The 25,348-nt window shown below is 40.1% G+C and overlaps 1 protein-coding gene across 1 annotated transcript in view; it reads right to left on the reverse strand.

The window, feature by feature from the left end:
• Positions 1–15,944: 15,944 nt before the first annotated feature.
• The window catches only part of LOC145439670 (cornifelin homolog), a 38,004-nt gene continuing 28,600 nt past the window's right edge, over positions 15,945–25,348 (reverse strand). Inside the window, exons 2-5 of the mRNA XM_080317199.1 lie at positions 22,936–23,008; positions 22,704–22,836; positions 16,766–16,923; positions 15,945–16,425 (exon numbers count right to left, since the gene is read on the reverse strand). Of these exons, the coding sequence (XP_080173325.1) occupies positions 16,315–16,425; positions 16,766–16,923; positions 22,704–22,836; positions 22,936–22,953 (420 nt within the window). The 5' untranslated portion in view covers positions 22,954–23,008 and the 3' untranslated portion in view covers positions 15,945–16,314. The remainder of the gene's footprint in view (positions 16,426–16,765; positions 16,924–22,703; positions 22,837–22,935; positions 23,009–25,348) is intronic.

Consider the following 25,348-nt stretch of genomic DNA (forward strand, 5'->3'; position numbering starts at 1 on the left):
TCAGCCGATAGCTTTCCGGATTAGTGTTGGTATATTTAGCCTGCAGTAGTTGTATCGCTATTCTATTATTTTCACGCTACATGACATACATCTTCAACATGAAGGCATGAGATGTACAGTTATCTGGTTCACTTCTTTTATATTTGGGCAATGTATGATAAAAGAAGGCTCAGGAGCTAGAGGAATTCAACATTCCGGCCTGCTTTAAAGCCGTGTTATATACACACCACGTAATCCCGTTCTATATGCTGCACCAATACTAAGCTGGTAACAACAGGGGTGAAGGGGGGTCTTGGGGGCGTAGCGATTTCATACTTCTCGTGGAAGCCAACATCATATCAGTTCACATACCTTTTATATCGGACGAATGGAAAACGAAAATTGCAAAATAACAACACATTGATAATAATCAATGCAACTATAATAATTTAACACAGTCAAGGCCGAAGCGAAAAATCATATTGCAACAAAAATCAGAGAACGAAAAATCAAATTGTTAGGCCGAGGACAGGGATAACTGAATGTACCACCACACGCTTCGCGGGAATTCGGAATAACGATCGCTAATACAACTCAAAACTAACATGAAAACGGTCGAAGTGAAAGAGCACTACGAGAAAAATGAAAATAAAAACGTAGGTCACTGGAATTTATGAAGTAGCAAGTCCATGGGGACTTATTTGAACTTATTTCAATTTGTTTGAAACATGCGACGTTATGCGTAAGAATCGGGAACATCAGTACATAAACTTGCTAAAACGTGCGACTGTGTAATTTATTTTCATTCGAGTACGCGTCGATGATGCATGGGGATATTGTATATTGGATGAAAAGCAGTTCATCGTGCGATCCGCAATGATTATCCGGGTCACCCTGGTCCGTATTCGCTCAACTGAATTAGCTAAATCGCTGCAAATAGCGATCATCGGCATCAAGTATATGGCGCACTTGCCTTTCGGTGCCACAAACGCCGAGGCGTCAACATGAGAAACGGAAAGGTTTTCATAATTATTACTGACTCAGTAATATTTTGCAAGGTAATAATATCCGCAATGGGAATGGAATTGACGGTATAGTATACCTTACTCGACATTATTATCGCCGATTCAAGTCTGCGACTTCTATTAGGGGCTGGAATAAAATCGAAGGTAGTCAGTAAGTAACAAAGTAGTGCTTTTGCGGATTATCAAGAAGGTTTTGCCCGCTTACCTACCACTGTTCATTAGTAATCAACATATTTTGGAATCGGTGAATTACATCCTATTTTTTTTTGGATTTAGCGCAATCACTAGCTATTTTCCTGTTGCCACCGTTCGTACATTTGTAGCCGCCACGCGCAACCCAAGCTGCATTTAGCACAATGCGCATATCAAATTGCGTATATACCAAAATATATTTTCATATTCTATTGAATATTAAAGCCACTCATGATTCCTAACCATTGGATAGGTGGTGAAGGCTGTAACCAAAGGTGTCAGCAAACCTTTTGAATTGTTATCAAAAGCGGTATTGTGATCTGAGTGAATATCGATCATTTTTAGGGATGGCGTGAACAATTTTTCACGTCATTATAACATCTTTGGATGTAATTCATTGCATATTAACTTCGAACCACTCTCTGGATGTCACTGGAAGCATGAAAAGAAGCTCAGCATTAAACGAGCATACACCTTGCCAATTTAAAAAATATATATATTTGCTTTGTTATAAAAGCTTTGCGTTTGTGGATATTTAGAAACTCTCTACTGCGACCGGCAATCCCACATCATGAGGAACGAAATGTACTACATGTAGCTACTTAGCGAAGTTTGCTATGTCTAGAAGTGTTGACTAAACTATATAACTTTTTTAAGGAAATGTCCGTACAGCAAGTGTAGAAACCGTTTTTACACTTAAATCAATGTCAATGTAGCTGACGACACCTTAATACTACATTGTTCGGTCTGAACTAGACCGTTGAGGCGTAAGCTTATATCCCCTGGCTAGTCCTCGTCGAAATTGTTGGCAAAACGACGCAAGATATTGATTTTATGATGCTGGTGCTCATGTCCATAGTACAGCATTGTGGTATAATGTGGCTATAGGTATCATATGTACATTAATATATGACTTTACGGAAATGTAGGGTTGCAATTAGCAATATGACGTCACGTGACATCAGAGGTTCACGTTCGCGTTCACACGGACAGAGGTTCACACGGACCAGAGCCTTTTGGGCATTCGCACCATCCTTCACTAAATTTGCAAACCTAGCGAATAGACTTTTGAGATTCGATATTGCAGCAGCAGTCGGTTTTGTATCGTGTGAATTCGCGCTTCAGCATCGTTATCAATTCGGTTTTCACCCGTTTGATGACATAGTTGATACTGCACGATTTGCGACTTTGATATTAAAAGCCAAACAAAAGTCTTTAACATCGCTAATTCGAGTATACAAATATGAATTCGTGTCGATGCCAAATTGCCAAAACGAAAATCTGAAAATGCCAAGCATAAATGATGTTTGGCATTTCCAAAAAATAAACAAGACATGCGTCCTCGTCGTACAAATATACAGCATCGTCAGAACAAATTGCAAGAGAACGCATCGCTCTATCAAGTATACGACAAGCCACGACTGTATAATAATATTTCGTCGGCAATCCGACAGTCGTCGGGCGTGTCCATTGTCCAGTGTTCACATTCAAGTCAAAATACAATCAGATTCTACTTAATGCCTCGAGATTTTCATACCAATATATGACACATTAGGCCTATCTATTTCGCCTACCGAAATGTTTAGCTTCTCCTACTACGCTTTTCTTTTTATTCAATAATACATGCCTTTTCAAGGTGTGTGTTACATTGCCAGACTACTCGACGTCGTTTCGACGCCTTCCCATCTTTTCGCGTTGACGCAATCTTGTGAAGTTTTGAAATGATGAAATTACTAAGAATCTGAACTTAACTGTAATCCTACCTAAATCTCACGCTTACTTAGAGCATTGGCGTTATCACTCTTGTCTTTGAAGCATCTCAATGCTAACATCAACCTTTAGCAGCAGGATGTGCTGCACTATTTCCCATTGAAAGATCGTATAAGCTTGTCTTGCACAAAAATAGTGTGGATGCATCTGGTTGCACGAGTCACGTGCTATTGAATTCATATAAACAACTCCCGCATACTTAATCCACATCTGCATAAGGTCCGTTGTTCCACTATGTCAGCAATGCAATGCAGAAGAATGTGTTGAGCACTTTTTGTTACACTGTGTGAGATATCAACATCAAAGGAGACAAATACATGATGCTGCGCGAGTGAACTGAATAAATTGGAATTTGAAAGACGTTCTAACAGATCCAAAGATATTGGATAATGTTGTAGGGTTCGTGATATCTTCGGGACGATTTATATAGTATAGCTCAGTGGTCGGGAACCTTTTTCGTCCGAAGAGCCATATTAACCCTATATTTTCCATTCTAACTCTCAAAGAGCCATACATGTCAATCAACTACTACGTCACAATTGAAAAAATCGTGACGTCATGGTAGTGCAAATTCGAAACCTTTACATGGAATTCGTCGTTTACACCGTATTTTCTCTGTAAAACTCGTACTAATCATACTGGTTGCCTTATTTGAGTAATGAGTATGCGAAACTTCAGTTACATAGATCCTTTAATAGTTATACATTTTTAATTGTATTGCACTGAGAGGCATATGATATTTTTCGAAGCTTAAGACAATTAACATTTAAATTTCCAACATATGTAGACAACAGTAAAAGTATGAAACTATACGTTTACTCGCTTTTTACAGATAATGCGTCTTTTGGTGTTGCATGGTATTCCTGATGGCTTTGTAGTCCGGTTGAGGTTAAGCTTCATACAAAATTTGAGACTTTCGTCAGTGATTCGAGATCGTAGGTTCGTCTTGATGCTATTCTCAAATGCGAGGACCCATGATGACAGACGTAGCTGGAACCAGACATGGTCACTATACAGTAGTATACATACCCACTGTAATGTGTGATGCGTCAGTGAGGTGGGGTCAGGGGAGGCAAGTGAGGCAGTGCCTCGCCTGTCTACTAGATTTTGAACATTTCTACCACCAAAATCACGCAAATTGGCTATTTATTACTCGAAAATAAAGCGTGAAAGGAGAAGTAAGGCATAATAGGTGAGGCACGGCTGGGCAATGCCATACCCGTGATAGCGCAATTGATCGTAAATATCAAATAATTTATAATAACTGATATTAATCTAATGTAATTGTGGCACTGATTCCGATTCGACTTCTGAATTCCCAAGGTATTCGGCGGTAACAAAACGTTGCGCCACGCGCAGCGACTAGAAAGCTACGTTATCAGTCAAGAACGTGGATAGCTGTGGCGTTGTTTCTTGAATTTGTAATTGTGAATGTCACTTCCACGGCAGTTCATTTCTCGCCGTAGATCAGGAAGACAATGTGTATTTGAAAACTGCATTGTGATACAGGCGCCGCCATGTCTGCTATTCTCTTTGATCAATCAACGTATCGTGCAATCCAAGATTTCGTAGCGGGTACATTGAATTTGGGAATGATATTGGTCGCCGACGCCATAGCAACTTAAATTTGAGGATTTTGAAAAATCCGCCCGAACCCCTAACCCTGAATACGCCACTACATTAACCTCTCAAAGACTATTCATACTGCCACGAGAATAATTATACTGGCTGAGCTGAAGATTTAATGACAATAGTTGCTGCAATATTGATAAATTAAGCACAAAAATAAAAATCTCGCAAAGAGCCATATCTCATGCCCAAAAGAGCCATATATGGCTCGCGAGCCATAGGTTCCCGACCACTGGTATAGCTAATACATGTAGGCCTACATTCATTATCGGTATAACTAAATGTGCTGATGTCATGTTTTTATATTGTACAGTGTCGGCTAGCTCCGTATATTGAATGTGCAATGTGCATGTTGGTATGCCAATAGTACTGAGCGATTCTGTATATATTTGAATAAGGCAAATTCATTGTAATAACCAGTATAGAAGTGGCGCACAAAACCTGTGCTGTGATAAGCACCACTGTCACCATTTTTACTTATAACTCCCGTGTTGATTCGGTAGCAGCATGAAAAAAGATCCATCATGAGGCCGCAACAATTTCACTCCAGCCCACCTTATCCGGGGAGAAATCGTCTCGAGATCTGTGTAGGATACCACTGCTATATTTTGAGGCCGAAATTCATTCAATCTGTTATAAAACGCCATTCAAATCGTGTTCGCTACTGCACAATCCTTTTTTAATGGTTCTAGCGTGCTTACTGTACCACCATAATGGGTTAACCGAGCACAGCATCGGACGAGCTGAAGACGCTACTCTTGCCAAGAAAGTCCACGGCCAGCGCGATGTACATCGTGGGGCTGAAGTTACGTCGTCATAACAACCCTAGGGCAGGGGTTTCCAAACTAGAGGTCGCGACTCCCGACCCCAATCGGATCGCTTGCCGATTCTCTGGGTTCACGGAGATGAAAACTAAAAACCAATGGCTGTAACAAGTATGCCGATTAAGCGGGTGCTATCGGCGGTTCATTTCTGAATAATTCAGTTCATTTTTCAAAATAGAAGAAAACACCTCTAAGGACTGCGAGTCGGTGTTAAGGACTGCGAACCCGGCAAACAAGGTGTCGGTGTCAGTCGAAGCGTCATACTAAAGCGCCACCTACTATAAATTAAGGTTGGTGTCTGGCCATCACTATTAAGAATAATGTGTCTGGAGCATAAAAATCAATCAGACGGTAATTTTTCCGTCCCGGAAAACAACAAGTGACCGGTAGTGATATCTGCCATTTTTGAAATAGGTAATAGTATTTACGGTGGCAAATTTCATCACTCCGACATGACCAAAAATCGTGTTCAACGCATGCCTGAAAGTGCAGGGATGCTTTTTCCGCTCGTTTTCATCATGACAAGGGCCTACGGTAGAGTTTGGATAAAGACATCGCCGGTTAACGAAAAAAGGATATGACACGGATTAGATGTAAATTTGTCAACCTTCATTGAAATAGCCACGTTAAAAGGATTGTGATATAATTTGTAAATAAAGTAGTTTCACACTAAAATTAACGAACCCGAAAACGAAATAAACTGACAAGCATCGGGTAAAACACGAATAAACATATTTTTCAAGTGATAGTCAATATCTATATTCTTTGTCGGTCCATTGCAGATTTCACACAGTCTTAACGTGGCTGTATTCTTCACAATACATTTCGATATTATGATATCGTATCATTTTTTTTCAGCACTCCTATAATCCTCTCACAAGTGACTTGTGACTTATATAAATTATTTTTTATTTTCAATGGAATTAGATTATCCTTCATTATATGTAGTGAACTCGGATCATGTATCGATAGGATGCTCGAGGAATCTTTCCTTTCTTCATTATAATCATCATAATTTTCCTGCAATCAAAAATTATTGTATTCTTGTCATTTCGCGTCATTCGCGATATTTGGTGACAACCATTTAATTGTCTTCATTCATCCTATAGCACAGTGGTCGGGAACCTTTTTTGTCCGAAGAACCATATTGGCCCTATTTTTCCCGTCTCAGCTCCCAAAGAGCCATACATGCCTATCAACTGTTACGTCACAATTGAAAATTCGTGACGTCATGGTAGCACTAATTCGAACTCACTACATGGGATTCCTCGTGTGCACCATATTTTCTCTGTAAAAACTGGTATATATTGTTCGAAAAATAAAGCTCGAATCGAGATGTAAGGCACAGACGGGCCAAGCCCCAGCCCCACCGTTGATAAGGCAACTCATCGTAAGTAGCTTAGAATTAATTATAACTGATATTAATCGAATATGACTGTCACACTGATTCCGAAAATGTAAATACTTATCGACTTCTCAATTCTCAAAGTATTCGGCGGTAACATAACGTTTCGCTACACGTATATATTTTATCGCCGGTACTACACAGTGCTATATACTTGGTTGCCAATCAAGAACGTGGATAGCTATGGCGTTGTTTGTAATTCGAGTTTGTAATTGTGAATGTCACATCCAAAACAGTTCATTTCGAGCCGTAGATCAGGAAGACAGTGTGTATTTGCAAATTGCGTTTTGAAATGGGCGTCGCCATATCTACTATGCTCTTTTATTAATCAACTTATCGCACAATTCAATATCTCTAGTTGGGTACAGCGAATTCGCGAGTGATATTGGCCGCCGGCATGACAGTAACTTAAATTTGATGTGTCCGAGCCCCTAAACCCGAAGACGGCATTGTCTTTACCCTCAAAGACTTGTTTATACTGCCACGAGAATAATTATTCGTGCCTTGATGAAAATTTACCAACAAGTCGCTGCAATATTGATGAATTAAGTACAAAAATAAATATTTGGCAAAGAACCATCATATCTTATATCCAAAAGAGCCATATATGGCTCGCAAGCCATAGGTTCCCGACCACTGCTATAGTAGAACGCCGATGCTTTCAAGCATACTTTGACCAGGGCTTTGAGGTTATATTGAAAGATACCCAGATGACTAATGCGCTTTATAATCTTGGTGAGTTACCTTTTGATTTTCATGAGGCTTGCAAAGTTTTCGAGCACATATACGCAGGGATTCTCAATTTCCCATGTATAACGAGCCGCATTTTCACATGAAAAAGTGCTGCGGGTCGCAGAACATCATTACCATGTGATCGTAGGGCTACCAATAAATTCACTGTAATTACCAGTCGTATACGTGGCGAGATAGCGCAGTGGTATAATCCGCGGCTGCAACACCAATGGGTGCGGGTTCGAGTCCGACCGAGGTCGACTTCCGAATTCCGATACCTAAGTGCTGGAGGTTTACCTAGGCTCCTCCTCGCCACCTCATCCGCGTCAGTGGTGTCTTACAAAAGCCTAGAGGTGGGCCGTGCTATAAGTCGGCAGTTACGGAAAAATCAGAAGAATATCGGCCTGGTGTAAATGACCATACTAGTCGACAAACACCATGTATACCCCAAAACAAACAAACAAACCAGTCGTATACGGACGTTTAATGCCTGATTTTGCATTCTAAAGCATTAATGGATAGCGTTCGCGAGTTGGCAGTTTCTGTTATTTGTGTCAATATGTTTGTTATCTTCCAATGGCGTAAGTAAATCAAAGCGTTTTTTCCTTTCCCGCAGTAGCTGGAGCCCCATCAATAAGTACAAAAGTCAGCTTTGTCAAGTTGATGTTTTTGGGTGGTCCTCGATAAAAGCTCGTCATTGCTGAACAACTGTCCCATCCAGACGCTTGCCCTGCTAGCAGGGCAGTAGCTCCCGCACCCCAAACCCCCAATTGGAGGGGGCCGAGCTCGAAGGGGCCCAAAATTATTTCGTGAATTAGCATAAATTTTTGAGTATTTTTTTGAAAATTTATGCAACCTTTTCAAATATCTTTATTTGGAGTACTCTTTCCCAAGAAAAAGACATCTCACTCAGCTCTACCATCAAATCTGATTACGTGGGCAGACAGGACAAGAAATTGATAGCAATGTATATATGTATATATGCAATTCCCGATCTTATTGACCGATTTCATGATGAATTATCGAAATTTTCGCGCTTCGCGCTGGCTCACTAAACAATACCGCCACAATTTCGTGGAAAAGCGAAATACGTGATGTGGGTTGCTTTATTACCCAATGGGACACCAAGACAAAAGTTTTTTTTGGGGGGGGGGTTACGAAGTGCTGTTTCGTTCCTGCCAACGGTTATACACCCGGAGATGTTTAATTGTTATTGGGGGTTCCTACCTTTTCTTACACACCTCACTCAACTCTACCGGTAAATCAGATTACTTGAGCAGAGAGAGAATAAAAATTGATAGCCATATATATGCAATTCCCGATCATATTGACCGATTCAGTCATGAATTATAGAAATTTCTCGCGCTTCGCGAGTTCAGGTGAGAAAAGCTGACTCACCAATGGCCCCCCATTTCAGATGATAAGTAGCGGTCGTAACAGCGTCCAGCCCGAGGGGGTTCTGGGGGGCGAAGCCCCCCAGAAGTTAGATTTATCACCCTGTGGGGGCCCAAGACCAACGTTTTGGGGGGCCTGACGAAGTGCTGTTACGGTCGTGCCTGCTAGCATTTACTCTGTGAAAATGTCCACTCTGAAAAAATGCACCCATATTATGACCTATGCAATGTCCGTGCATTCGGTGAATTCTTCCGATTCTAGGCTAAAGTAGCCAACGTGCAGTAGCTTCTGTCAGAAACTGCGATAAAAGATTGACCGATATTAATGTTACTCATTTGGATACGGTTGAATCAGACAACTGGAGCTTCAAGATTTGCCAGGTAATATTGTCCTTGTTGCTAAATTCTAGAAACAGGAAATTCTCACAGTCTGCTGAGGTTTTCTCACATCTTCATTTCTCAAGCTGACTTCTTGACTTTAGCAGTATTCCAAGCAATTTTAAACTGTGCCTCAGCAACGTTGTCGGCAATTTTAACAATGCCTTGAATGCAAGATTTGACACTTATCTAGCAACGTTTTGTCGTAAGATAAGGTTTATATGTACTTTGAACTCCGGATGAAACTGTCAGCGATGTCGTTTTAAACTTCTTTTCGTTGCTACAACCGTTCTTCGCCAAATATGACACATCGGGTTTCCATGTGTCTCTGCGAAAGCTAGTTTATTGTTCCACACTTATTTGAAAACTCAGTTTCCGTGGTTTCATTTCCCTTTATTTGTCGCGATCTGTTACAAGTCAGTGGCGGTGAGTGTAACACTCTTTATAAGTGTACTACCCAGCGGGATTCTCTTAAACCACAGTCCATCAGACGAATACCGATTGTTATCAAAACAGTATACGAATTTCAACTCGAGCGTATCAAGAAACCAGAATGAGTTATCAATAGGGTTAGTTTTTGCAACGTTGCTACTTTTTTTACTGCTTCCGCCAGCTTGCTAAATAATCAGAAGTTATGTAGCATGGTGATTTAAGCTGTTTGGAGAAATCTTATATTGCAGCTTTTTGCAACTTTTCTCCATTTATTTCGTGCAATTTTTTGCATTTTTTTAAAAATATTTTTCATGCATTTTTTTTTTTGATGTCTCATGCAACCCATTGCAATTTCTTTCGATTTTTAATGCAATCAACTTTTTACTGGGAATATTTGGCACTATATGTAAATTGATCCCTTGATTATTTCACTGTCGTTTTAATTTGAGGTCTTTTCTGATTTGAGGTACATTCAGGCTAGACCGCCGAAAATTATACTTTCACTGGGTCAATTTTTTCCGGCTATTGATTTTGTTGAAGTTGCCAACGCCGCGTTTTGCTACAGTGCCTTGGTTGCTGATCGATTCGACTATCTCATACCCTAATAATTACTGGAACTTGTCCATATTTGCAGCTTTGTAGTACAACTGTTAAAAATAACTGCAACTTTCCACGGATTTGACTGCAACAAAAACTTGCCATTATCAATAGATAAAACAGACACAGTGCGATGAGAGAGATAAAAGTAGCTATAATATTCGGTAGCAATATCACATCAGTAATTGCTTTCATAATCGAAGATGTTGTGGGCCGCAAAATAAGCGTCTGCGTGCCACATGCGACCCGCGGGCGGCATGTTGAGAACCCTGATATATAGCATAGTATCAACACTTATGTGAAGTAACAAAAATGCCGCTTAGACATCGTATGCAGCCTGCAGGTACGCAGTTCAAAGTAGACGGTGACTAGACGGGTCTGGGACTGGCTGCGAGCGTAATTCATGATATGTTGAAGTTGCTGTGCCCAATCCCAGTTATGCAAGGCATGCCGATATCTCTGTGCCTAGATTCAAAGTTTTGACTGATTGCATATAGTCGCCAATCCCAACATCGCATCCACCGAGACATCAATTGCATCACTCATCAGCCCAGTGTTCCTATATTTCTCTGCTTCTTGACATTAACTGATTCATGGCGTCAAAAATGGTGCTGATTGCAATCGGGAATGGGCTGCGCCAATGAATAGTATTTAGGGCAGAGGTCTCAAACTCAAATGTGCTCGCGGGCTAATTTCCAAGTTTTTGATGACGGCGCTGGCATTAGCATCAATAAGAAGGGTATTCAATGTATAGTTTCCAAGGATGCCTTATTTGACGGACCTTGCAGAACAGTCATTGCACAAACATCGTGAAAATGTAATTTACTATTGTACTATTCACGCTTGGCACGGAAAAAATGATATTTTCAAATATTTGAATAAATTGGTTGTGTGCCGGGCATAATTTGTTAAAATAATGAGTTATAGGCTACATCATGCGAGAGGACGCATCAAAAAGCTGTCAGGTTATAATATTGAAGCTAGCGGATGTTTGACGCGCCACAATTTTGTGCAAAATATTTTAAAATTTACTGAAGATTGATCTGATATCAGAGCATTCAAGCGTTGTAGCTTAATCCGGGTTACTGATATGTTCGTGGTAAGTATGCTACTGTTACTGTCATTGCCATAGTCAAATTTAATCAGCGTTAGATTTTCCTTCGATTATTATTGGAACGGATCAATAATAACGAATAATTATTGTGCCACAATAATAGCATTAATTGTTTCTTACCCTTTTCAACGATCGTACCCCGTGTGCTTTCAATATGATTCCTCGTAACCCCTGACCATTTTCAACACAATTTCTGACGGTAACTAGGTCTATATTAAAATCAGAAATCCCAATCACATAAAATCGCGCTTAGCGCGAACGATATTTTCCAGTTGAATAAATTGGCGCAGAGAATATTCCATAGCATACAGGCCTAATTCCACAATTGATCTAGTATCCCGAATGGGGTCTGCGGACCCCTGCATGGTTAAGAACCCCTGGGATAGAAATGTCCTATCTACGAAGCATCCATTGGTATTACAACTGCGGAGCGTACCACTGCCTTATTCGTCTCCGATAATAACATGGATAAAGAAAACAGACAACACTCAGGATGTGACTAAATATGCGTCACGGGGACCACCAAATGCCAATGGTTTCCATACTGGTCTGATTATAGATAGCTAGGCCTATATACCCTATACGCAACACAAGCTACGACCTTTTGATATATTACTATTCGCCATGACAGTTTCAAATATTGTAGCGTCCTAGGATTACCAAGTCATTGCTCCGAGCCGCAAGACCTCTGACCCGACTTAACTCGATTCATTTTTATCTAATTGTACCCAGTCAATCCGATATCGAGTAATTTTACGAAAAGTCGCACCAAACCAAATCACAATTTTCAGTCACGAATTATCAACGGGTCATGTTTTATCATCATGAACTAGAAATGTGACGTAATATAGCTGATCTTCTACCGCATGGTAGTATTTAAAAGTGATGTGATAGTGAAGTTGGCTTAGATTTCAGATTTTTGTAGTAGTTTTAGAATGAACTTTAAGTTCTTAAATCTGAAAAAGATATATGGCATTTGAAACTATCGTCGAATACTTGAAATCCCAAAATGCCGTCGCGGGCCGCACAAAATGTTCTCGCGGGCCGCGTGTTTGAGACCTCTGATTTAGGAGTTGAAAATGAATTTCTGGTACTTCACATATAAGAGTTGATACTGGAGTTTTCTATGAGCTCAAAACTTTGCGAGCGTCAGGGAAACCAAATGGTTGCCCAATCTCTGAGCTTATAAAGCACATTAGTCGTTTACTGGTCTTTCAATATCACCTGAAACCAGAGGTGGACAGTAACGAAGTACTTCTACTTTTTCGAAGTACTCAAGTAGTTTTCCTCTACATCTGGTACTTACTCAAGTAGATCTGAATTTCGCTACTTCTACTTCTACTTCATAATTTTTTGTGATCTACTTACTTTTCGCTATTTTCAGTTTGTCAAGTTGAAGTAGTTTAATCCTCCAATCAGGAAGATAGCTTGAGTAATTTCGGGGCTGTTTTCACGGAGTATCGACATTTAATTTTCATAAAAGTTGAGTTAATCCTAGAATTTTGGTCGCGCTTCGCGCGCAGTGAATGCGGAGTATCCAGTATGATTTCACGAAAGTATCGTTGAATATAATTTAGGTAGCGGGTGGGCGTGGTTACGTTCACACCGCCTTTTCACCCTTCGCCATATCAAATATTTCATCACAGTATATATGGCTTATCATAATGTTTGAAACTGATGTGCCGCAATCTAACATTTACTTATCTTATCGTAATCTAGCTGTCCATGGTGTGTCCTAATCTTGAAAAGTGGACTCTGACTTTTCTTTAGTTTTAGAGCTGTTTCAGCATACCAACCTCCGAAACTTTCTGGACTAAAGACATTAAATTCATGTTCCGTTTTTAGATTTAGATTTCACTTGCAATTCCCAGTACCATATATTTTGATTTCTAATTAATATCACAGCTTTTTTCTGGATAACATACATGTTGAAGTATAAAAGCAAGTGTAGTAATGCCTTCAATTTCCAGAAATAAAGCTTGCAGAAAACAATACGTTCATATTGCCAAATTTATTCCACTGGAAGCTTTTCGACTTGCTCTCTTCAGCAGTGAACGCCAGTAAATGAGGTTAACCAAGTTCGAAATATAGAAAGAATTTTGTCATTGTGACATAATAATGACAAGTAGGCTACATAGAGTCGCGAACGGCAGTAATCACAGCGCACGGGTACGGTACAGCACACACAAAATCAGCTGTAAAACTATAGATAACTAACCTACGGAGGTTAGTTTTGTCTCTAGTAAAACAGCCGAATGACAAAACAACACTAATGGAAGATTCCAAGTGTGTAGAGATGTTCCTTCTGGCGACACAATATAGCATTTTTACGGTCCACCATATTTTTTATTAACGTTTACTAATCGCACAATGTGTTTACACCGTATCCAACACACCATCTCCGTATTGCTCTTCGAGTAAACTACAGGCATTATAGTATGGGGGAGTGCATAATACCATGATATTTTCTAAAACGTGCTGTTTGAGTAAACAGAGGATTAGTATCGCATTTTCATATCAATACTATCATTTTCATCCCATGATGTGGACGAATGCTTATCCTTATGATATCGAAAATTGGATACTTGCTGGTATGCATCAATATGAATCAAGCTCGTCACCTTTCGCATAGCTCAATTTGCACCTTTTTACAATCCATGTGAACGAATTAGGATCGTTTTCACAACTACTTACTTACTTGAGTACTTTTAAAGTCAGTCAATTCTACTTCTACTTCAAGTAGTTTTAGGTGGCTCATGGAAGAAGTACTTCTACTTCTACTTGAGTAGATTTTTTCCTCGCTACGTCTACTTGAGTAGCTTTCTTGACTACTTTGACCACCTCTGCCTGAAACCCCTTCTTGTCATAGAATAATAAAAAGTATTAGTGTTCTACCACGATAAATGGAGACTGTTAGATGGTATTCTACGAATATGGAGAATGACGTGAAGGGAGGACGATAACTTTTGATTGGAAGAAGATCTGTCACAATTATTATCAACCAGGGGCGATAATTCTCGAGTATCTTATCGGTACATGACCCGAGTTCATCTACTTATAGATAACTGAACCATATTGTGTCTCCACTGAAAGACGAAAACAATGCCCATTAGTTCGCTTGAAAGAGTAATATAGGAGTGCTGAAGAGCTAATGTTACGATATCATAATATCGAAATGGATTGTGAAGAATACAGCCACAAGCTTTGTTAAGAATTCGTGAAATCTACATTGGAGCGACAAAGAATATGGATACTGACTATCACTTTGAGAATTATATTTACCCGTATTTACCTGCTTGTCAGTGTATTCCGTTTTCGTGGTCGTTACTATTAGTGTGAAAACTACTATGTTTGCAAATTATATCACCATTCTTTTAACGCGACTATTTAAATGAAGTCGACTAATTTCCAGTTAATCCGTGTCATATCTTTTTTTCGTTAACTGACGATGTCTTTATCCAAACTTTACCATAGGCCCTTTTCAAGGAGGAAACGGGTGGGGAAAGCATCAATGCACCTTCAGGCATGCCTTGAACACAATTGTTGGTCATGTCGGAGTGACGAAATTTTAGCCACTGTAAATACTATTATTTCGAAAAAGGCCAAAATTCTAATTTGGCATAAGTCGGCATCTACTTGTTGGAATTGAACAAATTTGGTGTGTATCGTTTTTGTTTCAGACAACCTAACGATTTGGTAACCTAGCAAGCAAGATTTGGAAAAAACGGTTTTCTTGAACAGCCCTGTTGGATATAGATAGAAATCGTCCCAAACGACCAATATATGTTGTTATAGTCTTTATCGTGTTTCTTGATTGAGTTTCTTGATCTAAACACGGAGGTAGACGAGTTCATAATTATATTGCCGCGCACACAGTCGCAAGCTTCACACATAGGCCGTGATTAGGTTTCGGCGAAGGTGCTGACCATTTTTTAGTGACCACCACACAAAATTGAGAGGTGGGGTCGCGCAACATTTTCAAATCGAAACTTGGGGTCGCGATCATAAAATGTTTGGGAAACCCTGTCCTATGGCAACCACTGGGCAGGAACTTTGACAACTAGAAAATCGTCCCATCTTTTCCGAATTAGACGTGAACAAGGCTAAAGAAATATTTCCAAAATAGACTTGAATTAAAATTAAATTCAGTTTTACATACATTGGATAAGACTTAAAATTACTCAATTCGCGAAAGCTTTTTCCATTGAATTAAGTGCAGTTCATATTAAATCAGTTATCATTCTCATAAGCGTAATATTAGCATGTGCCTTTGCTCGTTTCGCATCATACAGTTCACCTTCGGCATATTCTGGAAAACTAGAAATTAGTTCAGAACAAATTAAGACGGTAGAAATATTTCACAAATTGGACTCGAATTTTCAGTCGCCAATGCTCACGCGACCACTTCCCACATACCTCACCAAATCACCCATTTCAGATCAAACTTATTCTCTGGGGTATAACACACAAGACTTCTTACATTCCATAAGACAAATGGTTGTATATTCGATACGTCCCAATACACAAAATGAAACCTAAGCGGGTCCTTCAAATAAGGAAACAATTTTCCTTTTAACTCCACTTCCTCTTCACGCGGATGAGTTCAGTACACGGAAAACGTAATTCGCAACTCGTTATACTCCGTCACAAATTCAACATTAAGTGTGCAAGTGTTTCTTTTGATTGCACCGATACATCACAAATAGGTAGTATAATGGTCGATAAGAACAGGTTAAAGTGACAGTAGTGAACTTGGCCTCCACATACTGTATGGCACTGTTTGATGACCGTCAAAAACAAACTGCAACAGCGTGAAAATGAAATACAAAATTGAGATCGATCTCTAGCAGCATCCTTTCCGTTGGTACCCGTACTGTTGCATTTGCCGAGCCATCTGACACATTCCGCACGCCGTGCAGCACGTCATAACGAGGCAATCGTCGCATATAGATCCCTAAAATGAAAGTTGATAATAATTGATAGGAATGCATTGCGAGCTGCTTTCGGGATATTGTTCCAGGACCAATACCGCCGGTCCAGTGTAGCATATCGATTACATCAGTACTTCTTAACCAGTGGTTGGTCGTGAAACTATTTCAGGCGCAAAGCATTTCTAACCGCCACAGTTTTCAATTCAATATGTCATGTAGTGCTGCTAGTCGTTATGAAATATCATCGATCTTCCAATTGATTCTACTTCAAGACTTCTAATAGATTCTACTTTAGACTTGTCCTACATCACAATCCAGTAAGCCGCGTCATTACATTGATTTCGCCAGGTTTGTCGCACTCACAGGAATTCCATGCTTGTTTCGGAACGCAGCTCTCATCGCCATATGACCTCCGGGAACCACTCCCGCAGAATGTCCGCTACAGCCTACGCAACAGTTTTCTCCCATGCTGTTCGCCACGCACGCATAATAGAGTGGTCCCAAGAAACATGAGCAGCACACTACGCGAGGAAAAGAAAATGGTGTGTGAAGCATAATCAAATATTTTCTATTCCCATCGCGACAACAGCTTGCTGTCGTTTTAAACCGAATTGGGATATTTCTTTGACTATAGAGAGATACTTATATCTGTGATATCACAAAAAAACATACATGAAACAAGTACAAAAATTATCGGATGAATATTTCGCCGTCGGTGTGGGTTACAAATGGCGTCGACGACTATTATATCTAGAATCTAGGTTATTGCTGCCCCTGACCCACGCGGTGTTTTTCGATATGACTTACGTGCAGTACAAACGTATACCTTCCGTATAAATTTACGGAAATTTGGAGAATATACTCCCTCACAACACCCGGTCACTTGTGGCAGGTCTTACGGTTATAAATGGTAACGATATTCTCAAGCTTGCGGATTGAAATTACATTTCAGTATCCGAAAACGTAACATGTTCCAGCGAGGAAGTAAGCGACCCCATATTCAGCAAGAGTTTACGCAATAATTGATATCAAATATTCATTGACAACATTTGCCACCCTCGGGGCCTATATAGTTCCTGGCGGACGCCGATTAGGCGTCGTAGCCAATGTACGTGTAACCACTACGAAGCGATCCAGTACATATGAATTATTCAGAAGACGAGTCATGCGTCTTGGATGTACATTCCGCAGCGATAAGATATCAAGATAACGCGGCATAAGGAATACTCGAGATCAACGTGGTTCAACTCAGTCCAACCTTTACGAAACATTGAGATTTTCAGACAACTATCAAAGCAGAACTTGACCCTGCAACAGTCGTAAATATAATAGCAGGTTGGTTCAAATGCTACAGTACTACAAGTATTTTACCATCACATAACTTTCCTACCAGTGAGGTTGATAAAGCAACTGTCTGGCATGTCAGTTGTGAACTTGATTTCAAATACTTTTGAATACTTCTCGTTGTCAAATACTTCTCTTTTCGGGTATTCGTAACATATGATTATAGCTACTTGGATGTCAACTGTGATTGATTATAGCTACTTGGATGTCAACTATATAACAATGTCTAAGCCAGGGGCGGCCAACCCGTGGCCCGAGGGCCAAATGAGGCCGCGAGAAAATTTCGTGTGGCCCGCGAGGTAATTCTCGAGATCAGTTACAATATCAGGTAAGATTGCAAGCCCAACCACAATTTGATTAGCCTGACCGCTAATTTGACGACTAAAACATTAGTTTCGACGCATTGGCGTAACCGGAGGCCAGCCGCATTTATCGCGGATCTTCGTATACGACCATAAAATAGAATATTTCGTAGCAAATTTATTTGACTCGAAACATTTTTAGCACTTCGTATTCGCATGATTTATTGTCACTCGATTTCTTGTATTTAGTATTGGAGCCCCCTACTGAAAATTATAAATACGATTAATTTACAGAACTGAGGCGAACTATATTGGCAATTAGGAGATAACGGGTCGTCCAACATGCGACTTCGCTTGTGCGCTCGCAGCGAGATCGTTGGCGATGAAACATTTGCGCAAAATGAAGGCATGTTCACCGAAACCTTCGATATTGCTGTCTAAACGCCGAATAATCCTGTCCTTACCATATGAGCCCAGTGGTATACAGTCTGTCTAATCGCCGAATAATCCTGTCCTCGCAAATTGAGCCCAGTGGTATACAGCAGAGATGAGCATGGATTAGCATTAGGATTAGGATTTGGAAAAACAGGATTTGTGAAATTTTGTCGGATTTGGATTGGATCAGGATTAGAGATTTTTTTTCTGAACGAATTAGGATTTGGATTGGATTTACCTATCTTCTGGGAGATTGATGTCGTGTGGCGAATGGTGACAAACTTTATTCAGATCAGTTATAAATGTACTCATGGTTACTAGGTTATCTTGAATCAAGGCAATCGTTGGTTGCGAAAGAAAATTTTCCAATCCCTTCCTTGCATAAATTAGTTTTTTTCTGAATTTCCAGTTGGAATCGGATTAGGATTGGACATGGACTTGAATATGAAAAAGTTATATATTAGGATTAGGATTTGAGGATTCGGATTTGGATTGGATTGGATTAAGACATGAAATTCCAAATCCGCTCATCTCTGGTATACAGCTGCGAGGCCCAATATATGCAAGCAACATATTTATTGACCGAATTCATTCATTACCTCTTTTAATAATTTCGCGCGAAATGCACACAGCACAGTTGCACCCAGAGTTTTCATGACATAATTGTTTTTAATTTTAAAGCGTAGTAACATAAGCCTCGTTTTCGACGTTGCCTAATTCGGTTCGCTCCTATCGGAAGACACACACTGGTACATTGGCAGAGTTACCAATGACTGATGAGATGAAAAATAGTTTATTTGGGTATGAGGTATAAAAATGTTATCGGCTTTGAAGATTGTCCGAGTGATGAGCATTCCTACAATAATTGGTGCAAATACAGACAAACGATTTATTACTATTAACTATAGGGTACAGTTAAAACAAAAATCATTTTTGAAACAATGTGTTTTTTCGTTCATTTTTTTACCCATCTGACGTCATGAATCGTTAACTGTGGCGTCACAGTGGATCAACATTGACAATTGAAAATATAAAGGGTAAAAATAGCTCCTTTGACGAAACGGCTTCCGACTATTGTGATAAGGGACCAGAATATCTTCAACCAGGAATACATCGTTCTGCAGCATCATTAAGGTCGCCGGTCACCATCATCAGAACATCCAGTTTCGCAGCAATGATCTACATCTACGTCACCTACGTGCTTTTACTGCTGAGCCGACGACGATCTATGTTTACTATATCGAGTGCAAATCGTCCGTAAGCTCATAATCCATGTTTTTTTCATAAGTATTTGCACAATTATGGCATTATTACTCGCTTGAAAATAAAAATAAAAACGTTTCATCAATACATGTTTTGAACAGTGTTTTGAACACCATTTGTTTAAAACGCAGTTTAATTATGTGATAAGTGCTATATAAGTGATATATGCTATGCGATAAGGCATTTCGTTCATGTCACGTCGTTACGAGCGTCATCTTACTGAACATGCTCTCTGCTCTGATCAACGACTATTTCTCCGGAAATATCTCATACAGCGACAGGGCGCGAACGGAAAGGAAAAGGAGCTTTCCAATGCAACTTCTATGGAACGGAAACTAATAACATTTCGACGGGATTTGTGAAAGAGGGCCAAGATTTCAGATTTAACCATCGAAATCAACATGTATGAAGAATTAGATATATACAATACATGTATTCTCCTAGCAAACATGTGCGTACGTGTGAAATGTGTAAAAAGCTATTACATAATAACATATATCTTGTACTGCATGATGTAGGCTACATTTGCCGTTTGTTTCACTGCGATCAATGTAACCAATACAGCATTTATAAAAGTCTAGGTCAGTGGTTTCCAACCTTCTCGACTCATCGCCCCGTCATCAATCTCGAAACAAATTTTCTAGTCTAGGTGCATGAATATGAATTAGCCGGATAGTGATGTCATCAGGGCACAAGCTTCAAATGTTCGTTTTAAGTAGTTATGTTGCGACTCATCGCCCCGTCATCAATCTCGAAACAAATTTTCTAGTCTAGGTGCATGAATTTGAATTAGCCGGATAGTGATGTCATCAGGGCACAAGCTTCAAATGTTCGTTTCAAGTAGTTATGTTGCCCATACGTAGGCCTACTCTGAACAGTCTGAACATCTAAGAAGTTTAAGAACCACGCTAGTAGAGATATAGCTGTCGTATCGTCGGCAAGGAATCGAGTGGTTGAGTTGCATCATAGTGTCCTATTTGGTGTCGATACAGGCAAATCTCACGCCTCAGTGAAATTGTATCACGTCACAATTACCATTTGGCTACAGGCAATTTGACGGTCATTTTTGACCGGCTTGCCAAGCATTAAATTTGGTAAAACAGGTATCAATCGAAAGCTGACTCTACACTGATTACGCAAATATAAATTTTATTCCGCTCGTGGCCCTGGAACTCCCAGAATCAGCCTCGAATTTTTCATTGTTATGGAGATTGGCATTGGGACGCAACAATGCTGAACAGTGCTGCCTGGCTCTTTTTCTCTTGAGCTACTCTCTCGTTTCGCCAAACAGCATTGTTGCGCCCCAATGCCAATCTCCATAACAATGAAAAATTCGAGGCTGATTGTGGGAGTTCCAGGGCCACGAGCGGAATAAAATTTATATTTTCGTAATCAGTGCAGAGTCAGCTTTCGATTGATACCCGTTTTACCAAATTTAATGCTCGGCAAGCCGATCAAAAATGACCGTCAAATTGCTTGTAGCCAAATGGAAATTGTGATGCGATACAATTTCACCGAGGCGTGAGATTTGCCTGTGTCGACACCATATAGGACACTATGGTTGTATGGTAGTCGATTCGAGATGAACCGCCACGATCAAGGATTGATGATCTGTGCTCAATAGGGCTCTTCAAAAATGACTTTTTTTCTCAAATCGTACTGGCTACTTGATAAAATTGTTAGGTTACCTAATTAAAGCCTACAGACAGAATTTGGTTCAATTCCAGCCAGTAACCGCTTTGCTACAGGAGAAGAAAGTTTCTATTTATTATATAAAATTAATAATAAAAAATTTGAAAATTTTCTGTTCACCCCATGAAATTGTTAGGCTGTCTTTAGAAACGATGCTCACCAAATTTGGTTCAATTCTGACCAGTGGAAGCGGAGTTATTGCCGTCGAAAAATTTGGATTTGAATAAAATAGTATTTACGGTGACCGATTATTTGTTTATTTATTAAAGTTGTGCTCACCGTAAATACTATTTTATTCAAATCCCAATTTTTCGACGGCAATAACTCCGCTTCCACTGGTTGGAATTGAACCAAATTTGGTGAGCATTGTTTCTATAGACAGCCTAACACTTTCATGGGGTGAACAGAAAATTTTCAAATTTTTTATTAATTATTTTTACATAATAAATTGAAACTTACTTCTACTGTAGCAAAGCGGTTACTGGCTAGAATTGAACCAAATTTTGTGTGTAGGCTTAAATTAGGTAACCTAACAATTTTATCAAGTAGCCAGTACGATTTGAGAAAAAAAGTCATTTTTGAAGAGCCCTAGTGCTCAATGCGTCCTGCGGCGCGAGAATGGGGATCTCCCGTCTGCGCTATTTCTCTTCCGGATAAGTTTGCTTGTACTGCAGCAGGACTCGCTGCAGGAGAGCATTCCGTTCCAAAACTTAGCAAAATGTCTACCATACTCTGCCATTTTATTGGTGGGGATATAGAAAAGTACTATTTGAAACGTATACGCGTTTTTCAAACAGTAATACAGTATAGGCCTATAGCATTTTGTTGAACGGTTTGGTATCAAAAATGCTGTGCAATACGACTAACCTGAAGGTATAACTAGGATGCGTTTTATGTGATCTGCGCCAATTTCTGCAGTATAGCGCAGCTGCAATCTATTCATTACGAAAACAGTACCGTAATTTGCATGCGTTTTGTGCATTTACACACGGCCGTGAAGCGAACAATTCATTTTCCATCCAACTCATACAAAGCCATTTCTCAGCTTGATTCAGCCAAAAGCGTGCGGAACCAAACTGTCCGAATTGAGCGGTTTCGACAGGCACACACAATAGTACATACATTGCTCCGATCTAGCAATGTGACGTCAATTCTTCATTACTAGACAGTATAAAAGTGTCTGTGCATTGTATCATATTCGAAATTCAGCTGATTTGCAGCAACGACAAAGGCGACACGGTGCCAATATGAGAATAACTACTCACAGCTATACATATCGTCGAAACAACTGCACAGTCCGGAATCCCATTGGCGCGAGGTCGGCTGATTTACCACAACCTTAGTCTCCTGCGATACTACCATCGGCTGCATCGTGATGGGAACTTGGCTATACTGGACCTTGAATGCAACGAAAAAGACAAGATATGCTTTCACATTATGCGCAATACATATGATAACCAGCGAAATGTCTTAGAACTATACTTCCTACGTACATACCTGTGGAGGTTGCTGCATCGCGGATAACTTGTTTCCTCACGCACTAAATGTTCTAGAATTACAGCTAATAACTGTGTGAATTCGCAAATAAGACGTTCGTTAGTTGATGCTATAATATACTGGTTTTCGAACTGCTCAGAGCGGGGTCCAAATCCGAGTTGCAGCTACCTATCGGGACCCAAGCCTCGCACATCGCAAGAAGTGGATTTCTAATGTTAATGCTACGTGTTTGCACGCGTGTATGAACCGAGAAGGTGTGAAGACAACCAGTTGTAAGCTACGCAGTTGTAAGAAACATGATTCATTATAACAGAACTCGTCGATTCTGCGAGGCCGATGTCTCTTAACGTTTTTCATGGTGGTTTTGTATTGTGTGCTATGTGTATGTGTAGGCTACATCAGTTTATGGTTGCCATAAGTTTTCTAGTCACGAACCCTTTCAGTTTTTTTTGCTCATGAACCACTGATTCATTGACATTGGCGATCGATTTTACAGTACCAAGCACTGAACTGAACAACAATGTGCGGCCTTGGGCTATATGCGAAATCGCATTTAGATCGCGACTTTTCCGTCTACATTCTGTCCACGCCTCCTACCCGATACCCTGCCCGCATATTACCCTGTCAAGTTTGAAGCTTTCGTGAGGAGCCAATTGACAGACGAGTCTTACAATGACATCAAATCGACCTGGGGTACATTTTTCATGAGCAAGCTATATTGCCACAAATTTTCTGCGCATGTCACTTATTGACTGTAATAAGGTGGACACTGGACGTGGACACGCTGAAGATAAAGTCGATCGCAATCACCTAGACCGCGCGCTTGAGATCAACCCTAGGCGCGCTGTCGATACGGACACATGCTTTCACAACCCCTACCCGTACAACACAGACCGCGTCCGCAACAGAGAACTACCTTCTTGGAAAAAGAGTGAAGCTGTGGGGAAAGCATGTCTGAGATCGTAATAATTAGCGCGCCAAAATGCGCAAATCAATCACACGTCTGCAGCACGTGACAATGTTTCGTTCTTGATTGTGATTATTGGCAACAATGTTCGCCTCAAGTCCTCGACCAATTCAATAAAGGTACGGAGACACGAATTTCATGATAGGGGATCATGATGAATTTACGGTGCATATGACCGCCACCTTTGCAGGCTGTGACATCCCAGGCATACGTAGGCAATGGTTATAGTTAGCTCATTCACACGTGCTATATAGCATGGGGTTAAGATTGATTCATGCATGTTAACACTACTTCAGATTGAAATAGAAAACGAAAGGTCTGCAACGTAATCAAGTAAGTAGTTTCCAGCAGAAGAATGGTCGAGGGGTCGCATAGTTTTCGCAATTAATCGGCGGTGGGTACTGCTGGTATCGGAATATGTATCTTCACCACTAATGACACCACTACAAATAGCTATATTCAGTAGCTGTGATACAGTGAGTATTTCACGAGGCTTGTATGAAAATTTCATCACAGAAGTGAAAAGTGACGCAAACGTATCCGACAACTACTTTATACTTTTGAACACGTTTTGCCTAAAGACTGTGGAAATAAAAGTGGAAGCAGTCTGAAAACACAACCGCTTGAGGAAGCATTGGTAAAAGGGGCTAAATCTACTTGAATACCCCGAAAAAAGTAGTACCTCTATGCTTATCTCGTCTAGGTAATTCGAAGCGATTTTCGGTCCGCATACCATGCCAGTCCACGAATCAATGGCATTCGCTCCACGTAAATCATTAAGCATTTTCCTAATTTTATTACCATCGTCTTTACGTGTCCAACTGTCCAAGTTTTAATTTACTGTTATTTAATTTTAGGTATTTTTCACAGTTTTATTTGTAGTATCAGCGAAAACCGTTATGGACTTTGGAAAGTCGGTAAATTGCTAGCTCGTTCTACACTCTGGAGCGAAAAAAGTGTGTATTCACATTCACACCTGATGTGTACCACCGGTGACGTAAGAGTGTGAATATACAATTATACATACACCCGTGGTACACGACACCGGAACCTTCCTCAGACTTACACCACGATATAAATCAAACAGATCATTTTAATCCAAATGATACTTGCAATTAAGGACGTACGGCGGTATGCACGTTGGCACGTAAGATACATAACTGCGATATAATTCTGAGTTAGGTTCTGTTTTCATGTAGGCCACCACTTCTAGGTTAGTCAGTCTTTTCGCTAGAGTGCAGGTGTATGTACGAAATTCATGTCGTAGAATGCAATTTTATATCTCAAGTCCCTTGTCGTTGACTAGACATGTCCTCATAACATGGTATGAGTTAAATTTCCCCTTCTTCGTCTGCGTCGCTAGAAAAGTCAATTTATCTGGATCTTTGCTAAAAGGCAGCTGCTTGCGGTCCGAACGACGACATAAAATGCTTCGACTCCACGGAA

This window comes from Botryllus schlosseri, chromosome 5, assembly GCF_051294905.1.
Source record: "Botryllus schlosseri isolate E-star chromosome 5, Bs_hap1, whole genome shotgun sequence".
NCBI classification, from domain to species: domain Eukaryota; kingdom Metazoa; phylum Chordata; class Ascidiacea; order Stolidobranchia; family Styelidae; genus Botryllus; species Botryllus schlosseri.